Source organism: Nansenia antarctica (assembly GCF_963989245.1).
Source record: "Nansenia antarctica genome assembly, chromosome: 3".
NCBI classification, from domain to species: Eukaryota; Metazoa; Chordata; class Actinopteri; order Argentiniformes; family Microstomatidae; genus Nansenia; species Nansenia antarctica.
The window spans coordinates 45,830,411-45,847,094 of record NC_137688.1 but is presented as its reverse complement, the minus strand read 5'-3'; the positions used below and the strand labels follow the sequence as shown (position 1 = coordinate 45,847,094).

General features: G+C 43.2%; 1 protein-coding gene across 1 annotated transcript; it reads right to left on the bottom strand.

The window, feature by feature from the left end:
• Nucleotides 1-1,857: 1,857 nt before the first annotated feature.
• Nucleotides 1,858-16,098, bottom strand: st6gal2b (ST6 beta-galactosamide alpha-2,6-sialyltranferase 2b; the record flags this gene model as incomplete). The annotated part of the gene is made up of 6 exons (XM_080527314.1): nucleotides 1,858-2,105; nucleotides 8,355-8,529; nucleotides 9,657-9,758; nucleotides 10,181-10,278; nucleotides 12,826-13,775; nucleotides 16,010-16,098. The coding sequence occupies 6 exons, from the start codon at nucleotides 16,096-16,098 to the stop codon at nucleotides 1,858-1,860; spliced, it is 1,662 nt and encodes a 553-aa protein (XP_080383440.1).
• Nucleotides 16,099-16,684: the final 586 nt, after the last annotated feature.

The following is a 16,684-nucleotide window of genomic DNA, read 5'->3' as shown; positions in this document are numbered from 1 at the left end:
ATAACATTACACAGAAAATATTTGGCACAATATCATGTCTATTTCATATAGTGCCTCCAAAACGATTCATACTGTAGCTGCAGTGTGTTACAATTGAGCAGATTCCCATAGCCAAAACAAACCCAATCTGCATTCTATTTACACAGTGTGTGGCTGTAGTCAAGGTCAGGAAAATAAACGTTTGGTGGTAGAGGAGCAGTTCTATAAATACATATTGAGTACATAGAACAGAGCGTTACTCCATACAAATCACTTAGAAGAATGAGACTGTTCAATATCAAGTGTTAATTAAAGAATGTGCACTCTGACATTTCCCAATTCTTTGCTTAATATGAAAACATTCTTGCACAACCTAATAGGCCTTGACTTTCATCCAAAATGACACGATAACAATTAATACAAATATGTATATCCACAAAGACGTTTAACATTCATAACCACTTATCTTATCCTTTGTCAGCTCAGACACAATCATTCAGCCTATTATTCCTCTTTATTATGAACTATTAACCATTATTAACTATTGAATCTTAAATTAACTGCACATGACATTTTCACTGTGGCCTTGAAAAATCTGCAAGGCTAGTAAGGGCTGAAAGGCTAGTATCTCAACACCATCTCTTGTAATTGAAATTTTGAGTGGTGGCCACAGGGGAGCCATATCTCATATCTATGTGCAGCTCATTTAAGTATCCGTATATTCAATACAGTAGGACAGTTTATCTACAGGTATAATGCTGTAAAAAACTGAAAAACTAGTCAGAGACAACATTATGCAAATGTTCTCATGTGGTCACCATCAGAACTAAAAAGGAACACTTCTGAGTTTTAAGCCGTTTTACATTGCAATAAAGAGTTCCTACTCAAGTTTGTGTGGAAATTGTCTAAAAGTGAGTGGTCAATGACTGAAGGCATGATATCTGACTCACTGTATACCATCATCCCTGGTAGACAAAATAAGGTTGCCTGTTAGTATAAACCAAAGAAATTGAAACCAAGTCTTAATTAAGATTTAAAAGACCGGTTTCTGGCTAATTCACACTTTTAACAGCTGAAATGCATACACTCTCCCTCTGTACAAATATTCTGTAAAACCACTTTTGTTTATTGTTAACACAATCATCTGTCAAACCCTCTTGTCGATCGCCACATGAATATTAAAATATGGCTCATGCCCAGCTCCAACTTCCTCTTTATTTGTGGAAAGCAAAAATATAATTTTGCTCGATTTGTACTGTACAGGGTCTTTAATATTTATGAAAATGCACTTTTCAATCAATAATTGATAAATGATCAATGACTGTAAATTATCAACTGACATTTTCTAAATGTCTTCATACCCAGACCCTTCCGAGCTAACCACAAGTTTATCGTAAACAATATTTACAAAAAGATGACGTTCCTCGAGGAATTCATCCCCAAAGAACTACTTCAGTACACAACTACAGCACAACATCCACATGCCTTGAACGCACCCTCTAACAATGTTGACTATTGCTATCCTAATCAGTAGCAGGTTTTTCTTTTTCAGGCTAAGCAAAAACTAAGACAAATTAATCTGAATAACTTCACAGGGTTACCCTTTAATTGGAAACACCTATTCACTCGGTACTTTTGAAGTCTGTTTAACAGCTTGTGAAAACATTTCAACAATTTGCACCATTACAAAATAGTTCCCTGGCCTGATGGCCACAGCTGCCATTGTACTATAGACACTCTTTCAGTCTGACTGTTCTTAAGGCTATGTTAACAGCAGCGTGTGACGTGTTAACCCAGCCCTCTGACCCTCTTGTGTAAGTTTGATAAGGCTAGTAACCTTGCTCTCCTATTATTGGCCATTGCGGCCCAGGTCAAAGTTCAGGGTCCACAGTGTATAGCACTGAACCCCGGCAGGGTGACTTTGCCTTTCCGCCTGAGGTCCTGCTCCGAGGCCATGTTCATGCGCTGGACCAGCATCTTCTCATAGAGCAGGGGGTGGTAGGCGCCCAGGGTGCAGGCAGCATCGTAGTAGCGTTCGTGGTAGTGGCACAGGTCCGTCTGCCTCAGTGACGGGATGTATTCATAGACGTGGACCTCCTGGCATAGCTCCATCATCACAAGGATGCCTGCAATGACAGCAACCACAGGGCACCCAGAGCCAGGTCAGAGGAGACCAGAGCCAGGTCAGAGGAGACCAGAGGCAGGTCAGAGGAGACCAGAGCCAGGTCAGAGGAGACCAGAGCCAGGTCAGAGACCAGTCAGGGGTGCAAACTTGTCACCTTTTAGCCGTTTTTACCTCAAAATAGGTCTTTGTTTTTAGGCCATCACCAGTTTGCATCCCTGCCAGTGCCAGGTCAGAGGAGACCAGTGGAGATGATTTTGACCAGCCCCATCTCTCAACTTAATACCAAAACAAGTGAAGGCAAATAAAGGATTGCACCTTTAATGAGTGTTTTATAAATAGTACCCATTCAATTTGTAGATGGAGACCACCAAAGCAATGATATTCATACAGATAGTTTCAATATTATAAGTGGTCATTGAAAGAGGACACTGAGTGCAGCTTTTAGGAGTCAAACTCCTAAGGTTTCTTTCTTCATTTCTGTCAGGCAACAGAGATTTGCATAATGACAAAGTGAAAACAAGTTTTTAGACATTTTTGAAAATGTCAATGACACTGTTAAAATGAGCTAAAAAGCAAAAATGTCATCAACAAATCATTCAAATTGAATTGAGTCCATCTTAATGCAAGGATAATAGTTAATGTAATTTTGGAATCAATATCTTTTTTATAGGGTCTCTGATTTGCATAGTTTTTGCATAATATAATATAAATTGAGCAAATGTAGAAGAACAAAACTGCTCAGGAATGCATTATCCTGTTTCAAATATTTCCCATGTTAAATGAATAACTTCTCATGTTTGCCCATGTTTTATAATAATTATTTAGAAAAATATTGGGAATATCAAGAGCTTGTTGGGCAAAAATAGTGTGTCAGTTAAACTCATAATGCATAAAAGTTCTTAAAGAACCAATGTGTATCATCATCAACCGGGTAGGACTATTTTGCAGTTGAGTTGTTGCCTATACTAGCTTGCAACTTTGAAGAAAACCTGAAGGAAAAAATGAATTCTGATTTTTTTGGAGGTCTGCCCAAGCAAGGTATGTGATTAGTTTGACGTGTGGCGAGGTGTCATTAATTTCAAACATGTTTTAACCCCTTTTTAGCCTTCCTCACCTGCTTGGTGCCCCCTCTAAAATATTGGGTACTTGACAGCTTCCAAATCCAGAACTAAATAAGCAGTCTCTAATTGTGGTGTATTTTTTTTGCACTTTATTTGGACAGTCAGGATGTCAGAGGTGATGTGATGAGGAGTCAGGGAAGCAGCTCAGAAAGTGACAGATGCAGGGTTTGAACACCCGCTGCAAGGGACTGCTGGGAGCAGTTAGTAGTACTAACTACTAGGCCAGATTCTGGAACATATCCTCAATCTCATACTGACTCATTGACCCTACCTCCATGACACTTGTGTAAGTTTGGATGGGTAAAAGCAGTTTCATAATCTATAATGTGTCCATTACATGTTATTCAACAAAGTGGGTAGGGGGTATAGGGGCTATGGATCGAGTGATTTAGTAAAGGGAATCAGTCCCTGAAGATGGCCGGTTAATCACGGTCCATGGATAACATGTACACGCACACTCGCTCACTTGCTCTCTTTCTCCCTGTCTAGTTTTATAAGTGCTTCCTCATCCTCTTCCACTGCAAGCAGCAAGCCATGGATAATGGCCAGTCCTCCCTGCAATCCAAGACCACCAGGCTCAAGCTCAACCGACGGGGGTACGCCAACACCAAGGGTGGCACTGCTCAGCTCTCCACAGGTGTCAACCACCATGAGCACCAACAACAAGAGCACCAACCCAACTCTTGACAGGATGGACCCTTCCTGGATCTATTATACTGGGTCACCCAATAACTCTATGCACAGTGAATCTGTCATAAAGTACCACACACAGTATTGCTTTGCAAGGTGTCACCAACAAACTCTATACAATGATACAGCATGTCATATGGTGTCACTCCAAAACTGGCAATGACCTGCCATCAGCCAAATACTGGGCAGTTTCTCAGGCACAGATTAAGTCTAGTTGTGGATTGAATCACACCTTCAATAGAAAATCTAGGATCATAAGGAGTCACCCAAAGACTATACAATTATGTCACATGGAGTCACACCCAAAGTTCTACTCACGCTCCAGCGTGTCTACACTGTTACTCAGTAAAGGTGTACATATCTCCCTATCCAGTCTTGCAGTGATACGATACAGTGTGGGGTTCCTGAAAGAAAATGTGTATGTTCGACAACTTTTCTATATGTAATATGTGCTGAACATGCCAACAGTATGAGTTGTGTGCAGACTGATGCAGTTTCACATTGACTACACATAGCTGTTACAAGACGTTTCCAATAAAGTGCAATGAGCTGCAGGTCATCAATGAATTTGAAATATTTCTAAACATTACAAATGATTTTGCCGGCAGTGTTTTTCAATTCTGGTTCAATTCAGTTAAAGAAAATGTAGAGACATTGAAAGTATGTATGCACTTGTACTCCATCTTGGAGCTGTAAGGGCAGTATAATGAAAGCCACAAGGTACCCATGTTGCTGCTGCAATAGTGTTATAGCTGTCTTTGCATGTTGTCACCTGCTTCTAAAGGTTTCTTACAGTAACTCTGACCCTGGTGATCAATAGTATTGGATTGTTTTAGCCTCGCTCTTACACACCTGATCTTCTCAACATCTCTTCGAGCCCTGGCTTGGCTAGTTGAGTCGGGTGTGTTCGTGCTGGACTAGAAAACAATATGCTCTGCTGTAAGTCCCCAGGTACTGAAGTTGAGACACCGTGCTCCAAGTGATTTATGTTGTATACCACCTCACAGCAGCCCTGCCCCCTACTACCCCCTGGTGGCTGCTCCTATGAGCACTTGCTTGTTTTTAGCCACACAAAAAGATGCACAGCAGCAATGCCACTGCCTCACTCCAACTGTAACACAAACAATGAAATAAATAAATTGACTGACCTAAAATAAACTCCACTTTGAGTGATGCATAACTGAATGCTGGTGAGTATATTTCTCTGAGCCATTTACCCAGAGTTCCCCAGGCGGTACAGTAGGTAGCTTGGAGCCGATTTAGCTTGGAGTTTGTACTTTAGGGTCCATACCTTTGCAGGCAAACTAAATCCTTAACTCCAAAAAACTAAATGTATTCAGTTCAACCGGGAAAACAATGTCCCCAGACCCCCCAAGATCTCCTGCACCGACGGCTCTGAATTGGAGTTTGTCATGTCCTATAAATACCTAGGCCTCTGGCTGGAGTCATCTCTTTCTTTCACAACTCACATTAATAACCTTCAGGCCAAAGTCAAAGCTAGGTTGGGCTTCCTGTTTCGCAACAAGGCATCCTTCACGCATTCCGCTAAACACACCCTTGTGAAGATGGACATCTTCCTAGTGCAATGACCTTTGGTGACACTGTTGTCACTGACAAGTCTCACATGGCTTCGCTTTTTAATCATCACTTTGTCAACTCGGCCCATGTATTCTCAGCTACTCCCCCCATTGCTGCTTCATCACATTCTCCTCCTCCTTCCAGCTGTGACGCTTTCTCCTTTAAACCTGTCTTGACCTCAGAGGTTTTAGAGGAGCTAACCAAGCTAGACTCAAACAAGTCTGCTGGCCTTGATGGGCTCGAACCCATGTTTTTGAAAGCTGCTGCACCTGTCATTTCCGCTCCCATCACAAGGCTATTCAACATGTCTTTTGAGCTGTCTGTCTTTCCTCCTGACTGGAAATCTGCGCTGGTCTTTCCCCTCTTTAAAGGTGGCTCTAGCTCCGACCCCAACTGCTCCAGGCCCATCTCCATCTTGCCGTGCCTGGCCAAGGTCCTGGAGAAGCTGGCTCTCAAACAGCTCAGCCACTTCATGGCCTCAAACAACATCCTGTCCAACATGCAGTCTGGGTTCCGGCCTGGCCACGGGTGCATCACAGCTACCTTGAAAGTTATGGATGACATTGTCACTTCCTTGGACTCCAAGCAGGTCTGCATCGCTGCCTTTATCGACCTAGCTAAGGCCTTTGATTCTGTCATCCATTCCATCCTTCTACAGAGGCTCTCCAACATTGGTCTCTCGACAAACTCTTGCAACTGGTTTGCCAGCTATCTAACTGACCGAGTTCAGCAAGTGAAGACTGAAAATATCTTGTCAGACCATCTCACCATCTCTAAAGGGGTGCCTCAAGGCTCCATCTTGGGACCAACGTTGTTCTCAATCTACATCAATGATATAGCAAAAGATGCTGGCAAATCCCAGATCCATCTTTATGCTGACGACACCATCTTGTATTGTGCAGGCCCTTCACTCCACTCTGCGGCTTCCACTCTACAACTCAGCCTCACCTCCATTGAGCAGTCTTTTCATCGCCTCCATCTTCTCCTCAACACCAAAAAAACAAAGTGCATTCTTTTCGACCGGAGACCTCGTGTCAGCAGCCCCCCTAAGATCTTCTGTGTTGACGGTGCCGAGCTGGAGTTTGTCTCTTGTTACAAATACCTTGGCCTTTGGCTGGACTCATCCCTTTCCTTCACCACCCACATAAAGCACCTGCAGACAAAAGTCAAAGCTTGCCTAAGCTTTTTATACCAGAACAAGGCTTCCTTCACCCGTGCAGCCAAACATACCCTTGTCAAGATGACCATCCTGCCCATATTCGACTATGGCGATACCATCTATAGGATGGCATCTCAGTCTGCCCTCAGGAAACTCGACACACTCCATCACTCCGCCATTCGTTTTGCCACTGGTGCGCCTTTCACAACTCACCACTGTGATCTGTACACCCTTGTAGACTGGACATCTCTTCACAGTAGACGGCTCTGTCACTGGCTTCATCTTATCTACAGAACCATACTTTGTAAAACACCTTTCTACCTCTCATCCCTTCTGCACCTCTCTCACCGCCCCGTCATCGTTCTAAGATCCAGTGATCTTGTCCGACTCACCATCCCCAAAGCCCGTACCGTTGTCGGTCGCAGCGCTTTCCGGTTCGCTGCAGCACACGACTGGAACACCTTACAAAACACCCTCAAACTCACCGCCCTCACCTCACTCACTGCTTTCAAACAAATCCTGCATCAAACCATAGTCGATCAATGCACCTGTTGATCACCGTCTCTCACCCATCCCATAACCGCCTCATTTTAAGTACCCCTGCTCCACTACCGCTATCCCTCACCTCCGCTCTTCCTCACCCCTACCTCCTCCGTCTCTCTCCCTTCTCTCTGACTGTTAGTATTTTAATGCATCCGTATTTGCCAGTGTTTTATTGTTTTATTGTTTATTGTATTACTTAACCTTGTTTTATTTCTAGCTTCCCACCCCCCCCCCCCCCTTCCCCAAAGAGCCATTGCTTTTTGGTCAGGCTGCATTTGTCAATAAGAATTTGTTCTTACATGTTTGCCTGGTTAAATAAAGGTTAAAAAAAATAAAAATAAAATTTAAAAATGACCATACTTCCTATGCTGGACTACGGTGACACAATCTAGAAAATGGCATCAAAGAGTGCCCTCAGGAAACTTGACACACTCCACCACTCAGCCTTTCGCTTTGCCACTGGTGCACCCTTCACTACTCACCACTGCGATCTCTATAAACTGGTGGACTGGCCCTCTCTCCATACCAGGTGGCTTCTTCCCTGGCTTCAATTAATCTATAAAACAATCCTGGGAAAACACCTCTCTACCTCTCATCTCTCCTGCACTTCTCTCACAACAGTTACCACTCAAGGTCTAGGGATTTCATCAGACTCACCATCCCAAAAGCCTGCACTGTTTTCGGCCGCAACTCCTTCAGTTTTGCGGTAGCAAACAATTGGACCACCTTACAGAACACACTCAAACTCACAGCACTTACCATTTTCAAAAATAAACTTCAGCAGGTCATAGTTGACTGTAGTTCCTGCTGATTGCGTGCGCCCCCCCCCCCCCCACACACACACACACACACGTGCATACACAGACACACACCCCGCCCCCCTCTCTTTTCACACATAGGTTAATTTACTTTTCTTTTGACCCAGAGTATTTCTGTTTATATGTTTGGTTTTATTCTTGCTGGGGCCTCTTGGCCAGATCATCGTTGAAAATTAGAATTTGTTCTCAACTGATTTTATCTGGTTAAATAAAGATAAAATAAATCCAATAAATAAATAAAAAGTGTAAGTGAAAGTATAGCCCAGTGTCAGTTTGATAGCCAGACAGACAGACAGACAGACAGACAGATGGATGGATGGCTTGGAGGCAGCTCTGTGTACCTATAAACCCAGAGGAGGGGGGGTTGGGCTGGATGCTCTCCTGGGTGTTCCCCTGTATCACATCCCACAGCTGCCAGATGAACTTGGGGTGTAGGATATAGAAGGGCTGGCTTGGCTGGAGCCTCCGACGCTCGATGTAGGGGGTAAAGAGGTCGTAGTCCGGGCTCCGATACCACTGGGGGGAGGAAAGGAGTGTACAAGTTAATCCCAAGTCACAGATCTGGTCAGGAAGTCTTAAATGCTTCTGTAGATCTGACGGTCATATGGTAATGACCAGTCGACTGGTTGCCATCTTGCTCATATTTACAGTATCCAATCATACATAAGTACTCAGACCCTGTGCAATGGCACTCTTAAAACATATTTTTATAGGGTCTATGATTTGCATAGGAATGAGGTAGCCTGATTAACTAACCCTTTGATCCCTTCCACCCCGGTCACCACCTCGTCCAGAGTCTCCCATCTGGAAAAGGTTCCGGTCTATCAAGACCAAAACCGTGCGCCACCTGAACAGTTTCTTCCCTGTGGCAGTGGGCCTCACAAACAAGCCCCTGGCCTCTCATTGACCCCCCCCCCCATCACACACACACATACACAACTGACAATGTAATCTATATTAGTTTTAGATACTCTAATTTACAGTCTTATTGCTCTACTGGCCATTTCTGTCATTGCCTTTTTTTCTTTCTTTCTTTCTTTCTTTATTTGTTTTTGCTTATATAGTGTTGTTTATTACATTGTTGTTGTTTTTTTTATTATATTGCTGTCTGTGTCTTTATGTCTTATGCACCAACCACACCAAGTCAATTTCCTGTATGTGCGAATATACTAAGTCTTGGCAATAAAAATAATTCTGATTCTGATTAAGGTACTTTTGACATTGAAGTTTGACATCAAGATGTTTTGCTTTGGCAAAGACATTTACTAAGATTTTTAAAAAATGCCAAATTAGATTCCCCCGCCCTGAGCAGATGGCTTTCATTGAATGAGAGGACTTGTACTTGTACTACTTAGATTATCATCGCTATTGCATGGAGCAGATGCACTATTGAAGATTTTGTAAATGCCAATGTTTTTTTCCCCATACTTTTTGATGCTGGTAATTCCAGTGTGTGTGTGTGTGTGTGTGTGTGTGTGTGTGTGTGTGTGTGTGTGTGTGTGTCTGCATGTGTGTGTGGGTGTGTGCGTGCATGCATGCGTGCGTGCAGTTATTGGTGAATAAAAAAGCACTTGCATGTCACAATCCCAGTACATTGTGGGGCTTTTGAGGGGATTGATTGACAGACAGCAAGAGCAACCTACCCTGGGCAGGTCAATGGAGTACGGCGCCGGGTCCCACGCCACCAGAGTCACGTCCTTGTACAACGAGTTGGTGTTGAAGCGATGTTTGGGCCTGGCCAGGATCTGCAGAGCAGGATGTTACAAGCAATCACTGATAGCTTTCCGACCCTGAGGCAAAGCATTTTACATTAGGTTGTACTCTACATATTAATAGTACGTTTTCAAGCTACTATGTGACTACTATGATATGAATTATCTGACTGGGCTTTCTCCAGCTTTACTCAATCCTTTTTCATAGGGCAGCTCTTCAATGGTTGCATACAGTCTTGGTAGAAGAATTCCTACCAAACCAGTGTTTGAAATTGCATACATGTGGCAAGCGGTTTCTCAATAATGTCGAAAAAAGACCTACCATACCTCATTTTCTTTATTCAATGATCACTGACAGGTCTCCACCATTGTTTACACCAACCACAACCTTTTAAAGTAGTGGTCAGGAAGGAAAGAAGAGTAAGACCAGTTACTGGGTGGGGGTAGGGGCTCACTTGCGAGTTGATGATGCGGATGGTTGTCTTGTTGCCCACATCGTTCTCATAGCCCTGAGTGGGGGCCGCATTGAAGCGTAGAACAGCCTCATGGGAATCTGAGGCCAGCAAATAATTGACATGAGTTATGTGCATCCGATTACCCAATAGTACCACAGAAACTTCATGCAGTATAGGCATCAGAACTGCAACTTCCAAATCCAATCAAATTAAAATGTCCATTACTATAACAATCTGGAAAGGCAGCACAGTCCCTGACACACACAATAATTAAGGATAAAAAAATAAAAAAATGTCAACAATGGGTTGAAAAATGTAAATGATATTTAACCCTTTATCTGACAGCCCTGTTTCAGCTGGCATCTGGTATTTAGTAGTAGTAACTAGGCTACATGGTAACTACCAGCTAGGCTACTTAGAGACCAAAGTGTAATTGTGTAACTATTAGGTAATTAGCCTACCACTTTATCAAATATATCAATATCAGTCTATACTAGGTAAAAAAAACTATAAAATGATATAACCTTTCGAAATTATATATCTAATAATCACAGACATGCTAGGTAATTCCTTTGGTAAACATGTCAATATTGTCAGAAGCATTATCTGATGTAGGAAATAATACCAACATGTTCCAACTCAGCAATAGTGTTGGTAAGGGGCTTGTTCTGCTGCGCCCATGAGGAAGCCCAGTAGATGCAGACCTCACATGATACCATGTTTTTAGGCTATGGTAAACTAAAGGATTGTTTATCAAAATCAACCCTAATTATCCATTAGGCCACTTATGGGTCAATGGCTCCGGGAGATATACCTGCTGTCTACCTTTTTGGAAAATGTGGATATGTCTGGAGCGTTACAAGAAGTTGAGGATAGGAGAAATGCTTAAGCCTAAGTGCTGAGGGAGGATAGGAACAGAGAGGAGAATAACATTTTTCTAACCCTTTTCTTTTTTCTTCTTAATTTTCTGGGTTTCCACCTGTGTAATTTATTATTTCACTTATTTATTTATTATGTAGCGGGGGAGAGATATCTAAATGATTTGTCTGTAGTTGCCCTTTGTGTTGAGAGGGGGGAACGGGATGCTCTGACGTTCTGGGAAGAGATGTTCTGGGGAAAGGGGAATTGGGGGGGTTAAAAAAGTTGTACAATGTAAGATTTTGACCAACTTTCCGATGTACCTATGTAAACATAAAATCAATAAATACATTGTTTAAGAAAAAAAGAAAGAAGAAAAAATATATATATTTTCGAAAATGCACCTGTAGACCATTTGCAAATACTTTTGAATATAGTTAGTAATAGTTTACTCAGAATTGAATAAAGTTTCTGTAGGAATAAAACAAATGTACTTATTAAAATAAGAATTTAATTATTATTTAAAACATTATCCAGTAGGCACATGTAGATCGGAAAGGATTGGATAAATACATGGTAAAGCAACATTTAACATAAGTAATTGCATGTAAAATCCACCTACTATCGCCCATCAGTAGGCAAGAAAGAGCTACTACTATACCATATCCTTTTCCTACATGTAATGCCTTTACAGATGGGCCTGTGCGTGTCCTGGCTCTCATCCACTGCTTGCAAAACTCAACCACTGGAGAGCAGCAAAATCCTTTCTAACTCTTTCCACTTTCCACTTCCGCAAAGAAATGTCTTCAATCTTATCATGGGCCAATAATGTACAATAATACCAATGGCGGCCCTGTAACTCCTTTCTGTAATAGTCACATTGGGGGAATGTGTATTTTTCAGGCACCAGTTTTTGAACAGGCATTGTTATTTTTTTTACAACTTTCAGTGCAACTGTAAATAAGTGCAATTCTTGTCCTAGATAACCAGCTCTCTGGAAGAGCTGTACAACACACGCTGCCTCAGGAAGGCCTCCAAGATCTCCAGAGACCCATCCCACCCTGGGTACGAACACTTTGCCCGGCTGCCCTCGAAAAGGCGGTACAGGACAATGGCCGCAAGGACAAACAGACTGAAGCTCAGCTTCTACCCCAGGGCCATCCAGGCCCTGAACACAGCAAAGACCTAGGTTCTGGGCCCTGGACAGTCTGGAGGGATTGATGGCAGCTGCTGGATTGAAAAATCAGGTGTAGTGCTGAGGCACAAATGTGTACATTTCAAGCCTGCAAACTGCGACACTTTAAATGAATGTGCAATAACACTATGTGCAATATGACAACCCTAGTCGTTTTATCTGTACAGTATAGTATAGTGGATAGTGTACATAGCCTTTATTTATGTAAACCAGCTCCTTTCCCTTCTTGTTTTTTTAGTTTTCTTTTTAGTTTTTTTTTTTTTAGTTTTTTTTCTTTCCTAGCACCAGGGGAGCCACCCCTCCCAAATTTCGTTGTTTGGTACCTGTACTATAGCAATGACAATAAAGACCATTCATTCATTCATTAATTAATTAATTAATTCATTCATTAATCAATTGTGTTCTCACTTTTCTCGCTTCAAGGGTTAATTTAAAAGGAATTGATAATTGATAGATCATTTAAAAAATGCCATTTCAAAATGGTACCAGCTGAATAGTCTTTGAAACACTGAAAAAAGCTTTTCACCCAAAGAGCATCAACAATCATTTACAATCATTGTGCATTAGGATATTACTGATTCCTTGCACTCACCAATCTCTCTTCCTAGGGAGGAGTTGAGGATGGCTCCAGCCGAGGTAACCACAGCACAGGTCTTGAACTGGGACCCATGAAGCTCCTCCAGAGGCCGGGGGGGCACCATCTTGGCCCAGCCCATCCCGGCGAAGGGAGGTTCAGTCCCATCCAGCGTACTCACTCTGGCCTGCCTTTTCAGCTCACACAGCACCTCAAGGCCACTCTGTTTGCTCCTGCGGCGCCCTCTGTAGGCCACTTGGTGCTTGTTGGCACTTAGGTAGTCTTTCATGGCCTTCTGCAGCCGGGGACTCAGCATTCCCGCCGAAGCATTTCCCCTCCACAGCCGCTGGACCACAGCCTTGGACCTGGAGAAGTAGTAGTCGTCAACCGGCTCCTCCTCGGCCCTCTCAGCTCTCGCCATGCTCCATCTTTTACCCCTCCGCCTTCTCCATTTTCTTGTCCTCCTCTTCCTTCTCCTCCTCCTCTCTTCCCAGTCTTCCTCCTTGCTTACTTCGCTCCAGACCCCCGAGTCACGGTTCTGAGTCAGGTCTCGGACGATCCCAATCCCGCTATCAACGCCGTCTCTGAAGGTGGACCAGACTCCCAGTGCTTGGGGGTCCACATGGAGGTCACCCTCCTGGGTCTCGTCCCGGCTGTGACGAGTGGGCCCTCCCTCGGTCTGGTCTCCCCAGCTGTGGTCTAGGTTGGCTGGGGGGGGCAACGAGGAGGAGGAGGATAAGGAAGCCTCTGGTGGGGAGGCCCTGATTTCACGCTGGCTGCCCTGGATGGAGGCCAGGCGGCGGGTCTCGGGGTGGGTAAGAGAAGAGGTGGCGCGGGAGCGGGGCACCATGGCGCGAGGGTCCAGGAAGTGGGAGAGCAGGGCCAGGAAGAGAAGGAGCCAGGCCAGCATCCCAGCCAGCACCAACTGCCGCCACTGCTTCATGGTGGGGGGGGTCATGGTGCTCCTCCTGTCCTAGAGCGCCCCCCTGGGGCCAACCTGGCAGTGCTCAGGATTAGACCTAAGAGAGGTTGGGACAAGAGAATATGTTTAGCACAGGATGCCGTTAACTCCCACATGCCAATTCTTCCTTCATACCTAAACTCTCTTTCTGCTTTGAAATTCCAATAACAGACATCTTTAGGGATGAATCAATTAATAAGCCAGCAATTGTTATTGGCCGTTGCCTGAGTATTCAGACCGGTTATTGATTGATGGCTGTAATAATAAAGTGTATGGTAATGTAATGGTAATTGTAATGTTTGTATCTGGGTAGAACGTAAACTGGACTCTCAGATTGTGTATTCATCAGACGTCTCCTAACCATTCTTTTACTACAAAAAAAACACAAGACATCGAAAATAGACGACACACTAAATATTGATTTTGAGAAATAAAATACAAGTAAGGCCTATATCATGTAGAGATACACACAGAGACACCCAATCTGCTCCTAGTTTGCCTTTGGACATAGCCTCTGGAAAATGGAAACATTCTTTATTGTCTGACAACCAGTGTGGGAAGGATCCTAAGAATCCGTTTTAGGGATATCACACCATATGTGTCAGCGTGCTGTTTAATGATGAAGATGCATCCTTTGATGTCATTTTTGTAGTTGTTTTGTTGTGTGCAACATGTCATAACTCATGGAAGTTACTTGCACTACTATGTGTGTGTGTGATTTCGGGCTTTGCTTTCCCCACTGTTCTTAATAACAATGAAGGCTCCATTTTCTGCCGCATGAGATGCGGTGCTTGGTGAGGATGTTCATGCAGGTTTGTAACAACTGCTGTACATAACACATCTGTGTGTTGATATTAGCTGACCGGGGTCTATACTTGAACATTAATGAGGATTGAAACACCTTTAAAGACATGTTCTTGCATATGTTTTCTGCTTTTCCGTTTCACCAGAAATCAAAGCCTTTGCTTTTCCCTATTCTTATGACGGAAGATGGATGAGAAATATAATTCTCACTTCATATAGACTCTTAGCTGTCATTTGACACCCAACTTGATATGCTCTAACAAATTTCACATTTTGGTCCTGCCCATATCCCTCTGGTCTGGATCAATCGACCACAGCACATGTACACTACCCTATGTGAAACAACCAAGTGAACAACCCTTTTAAGTCAAATATCTTTTATATTCTCAAAAGGCAGAGGACGAACACAACAGTCAGCTGTTGGGGAGCTGTACTGTACCACTGCCAGTCCAATGTACCAGACTGAAAATAGAACAGCCAGATTGTCTTGTTCACACAGCAGGAAAATCACCATAATTATCCACAGTGGGAGTTCTTTCAAAAACCACACTGGTGACGTACATTGCTTGGGATACGTCTGAACTACATAATTGGTGTGCCCATTTTTCATCCAGAGAAATCGTTTTCTCCCCCTAGAAAAATATGTCATTTTTGAATTCCTTTATTGTGTGGAAGTGTGTGGGCAGCACATTTGACTTATCAAACTATCCAAACCTGCTTTAGTTCAGCCAATTCATACACCGACCCTGTCCATGGGAGGGAATATTGAAAGGATAATTAAATGAACAGGAACAGTGGCACTCATTGTATTAGCCGGTAAACAGGAGCAGGCTGTGGCACGCCAACAGCTGAAGCACAAAAGGGCTACCTGCAGGTTTCACACAGCATTCGCTAATTGCTGGCATTTCTTTCAAATTGCCTTGGAATTGGCCCCTGAAGTTGTGTTGGTACTTTGTTGAACACTTCACTAAATACAGCGGAAGAGAAGGTAAAGAGCACAAAATATTGTGGTACCTGAAAGCCTCAAACAGACATTGTAAAATAAGTGTTAGGCCTTCCTCTATAGGCAAAGTAATATCTTCCTTCACCTAACATATTAAAAGAGTGTTGTCATCAACTAACCTGAATTCTAAATGAAATGAGGACAAACTAGGTTAAAACAAGACTTGGCAAGACTTGGCATAATTAGAAAAAGAAAAAAAACGATGTTTCAGAGAAAGACAAAATAATGAGTTTGAGAGATAGAGCGAGAGAGAGAGAATAGGCTAAGTGATAACGGTGGGGGTCAAACTACAGCCCTGGTTAAGTGTTGGCATGCCCTTGCCCTGAGCTGGTAATCATAAGGTTGGGCGAGGGGGGGCCTTCAACAATGGGGCTGCAACGTGCTGCAGATAAAGTAGGAGGCTGACTCTTTGGCAGCGCAGCTCTAGAGCCTACCGAGCCGCACTCAGGGCTTTTAACCACACAAAGCACATCTTCAAAGACCCTTTCATCTCCTCCAGCCAGCCGGTGCAGCGGGCTGGCATGAATGACACGGAAGGTTAAACAGAAATAATAATCTTTATCTGCACCAGGACTCGCTACATAACAGAAAAGCAACAAAGAAACACTGAAAGGAATAACTGGAGAAAAGAAAGTTGAAAGGAAATAATTACATTTGTTTGGCTTAGTCATTCTAAGAGCAAAGTCTCTTTGTATGATTGAATAATGCTAGACCATTTCCAAAAAATCCAGTCTTTTTGTGGAAATAAATTCTTACACGAGCAAAGCCATATGTGACAGCAGCTGGTGAAAGCGGGAACAAGTCGGCAACCAATCAAAATGTCAAAGTCCAGATTTGTATTCAGAATTCTTTTTATAAATTAAAGTTGTTGAAAATCAATGACACACTCGCTAGTCAAGCCAAAACATTGCAACGCAATGGATTCGGTGAGTCAGTTGCAGACTGGCCGATTGGTTGCCGACTTCCTGCTTTCACCAACTGCTGTCACATTCCTACATTGTTTTTGCATTGAACTAACTCTGCAATGACACTGAAATACCCACTATACAGTCCTGTAGAGCAAGCAGGCCTAAAATGCAGGCCCTTTATTCCATGAAATCATCCCCTAA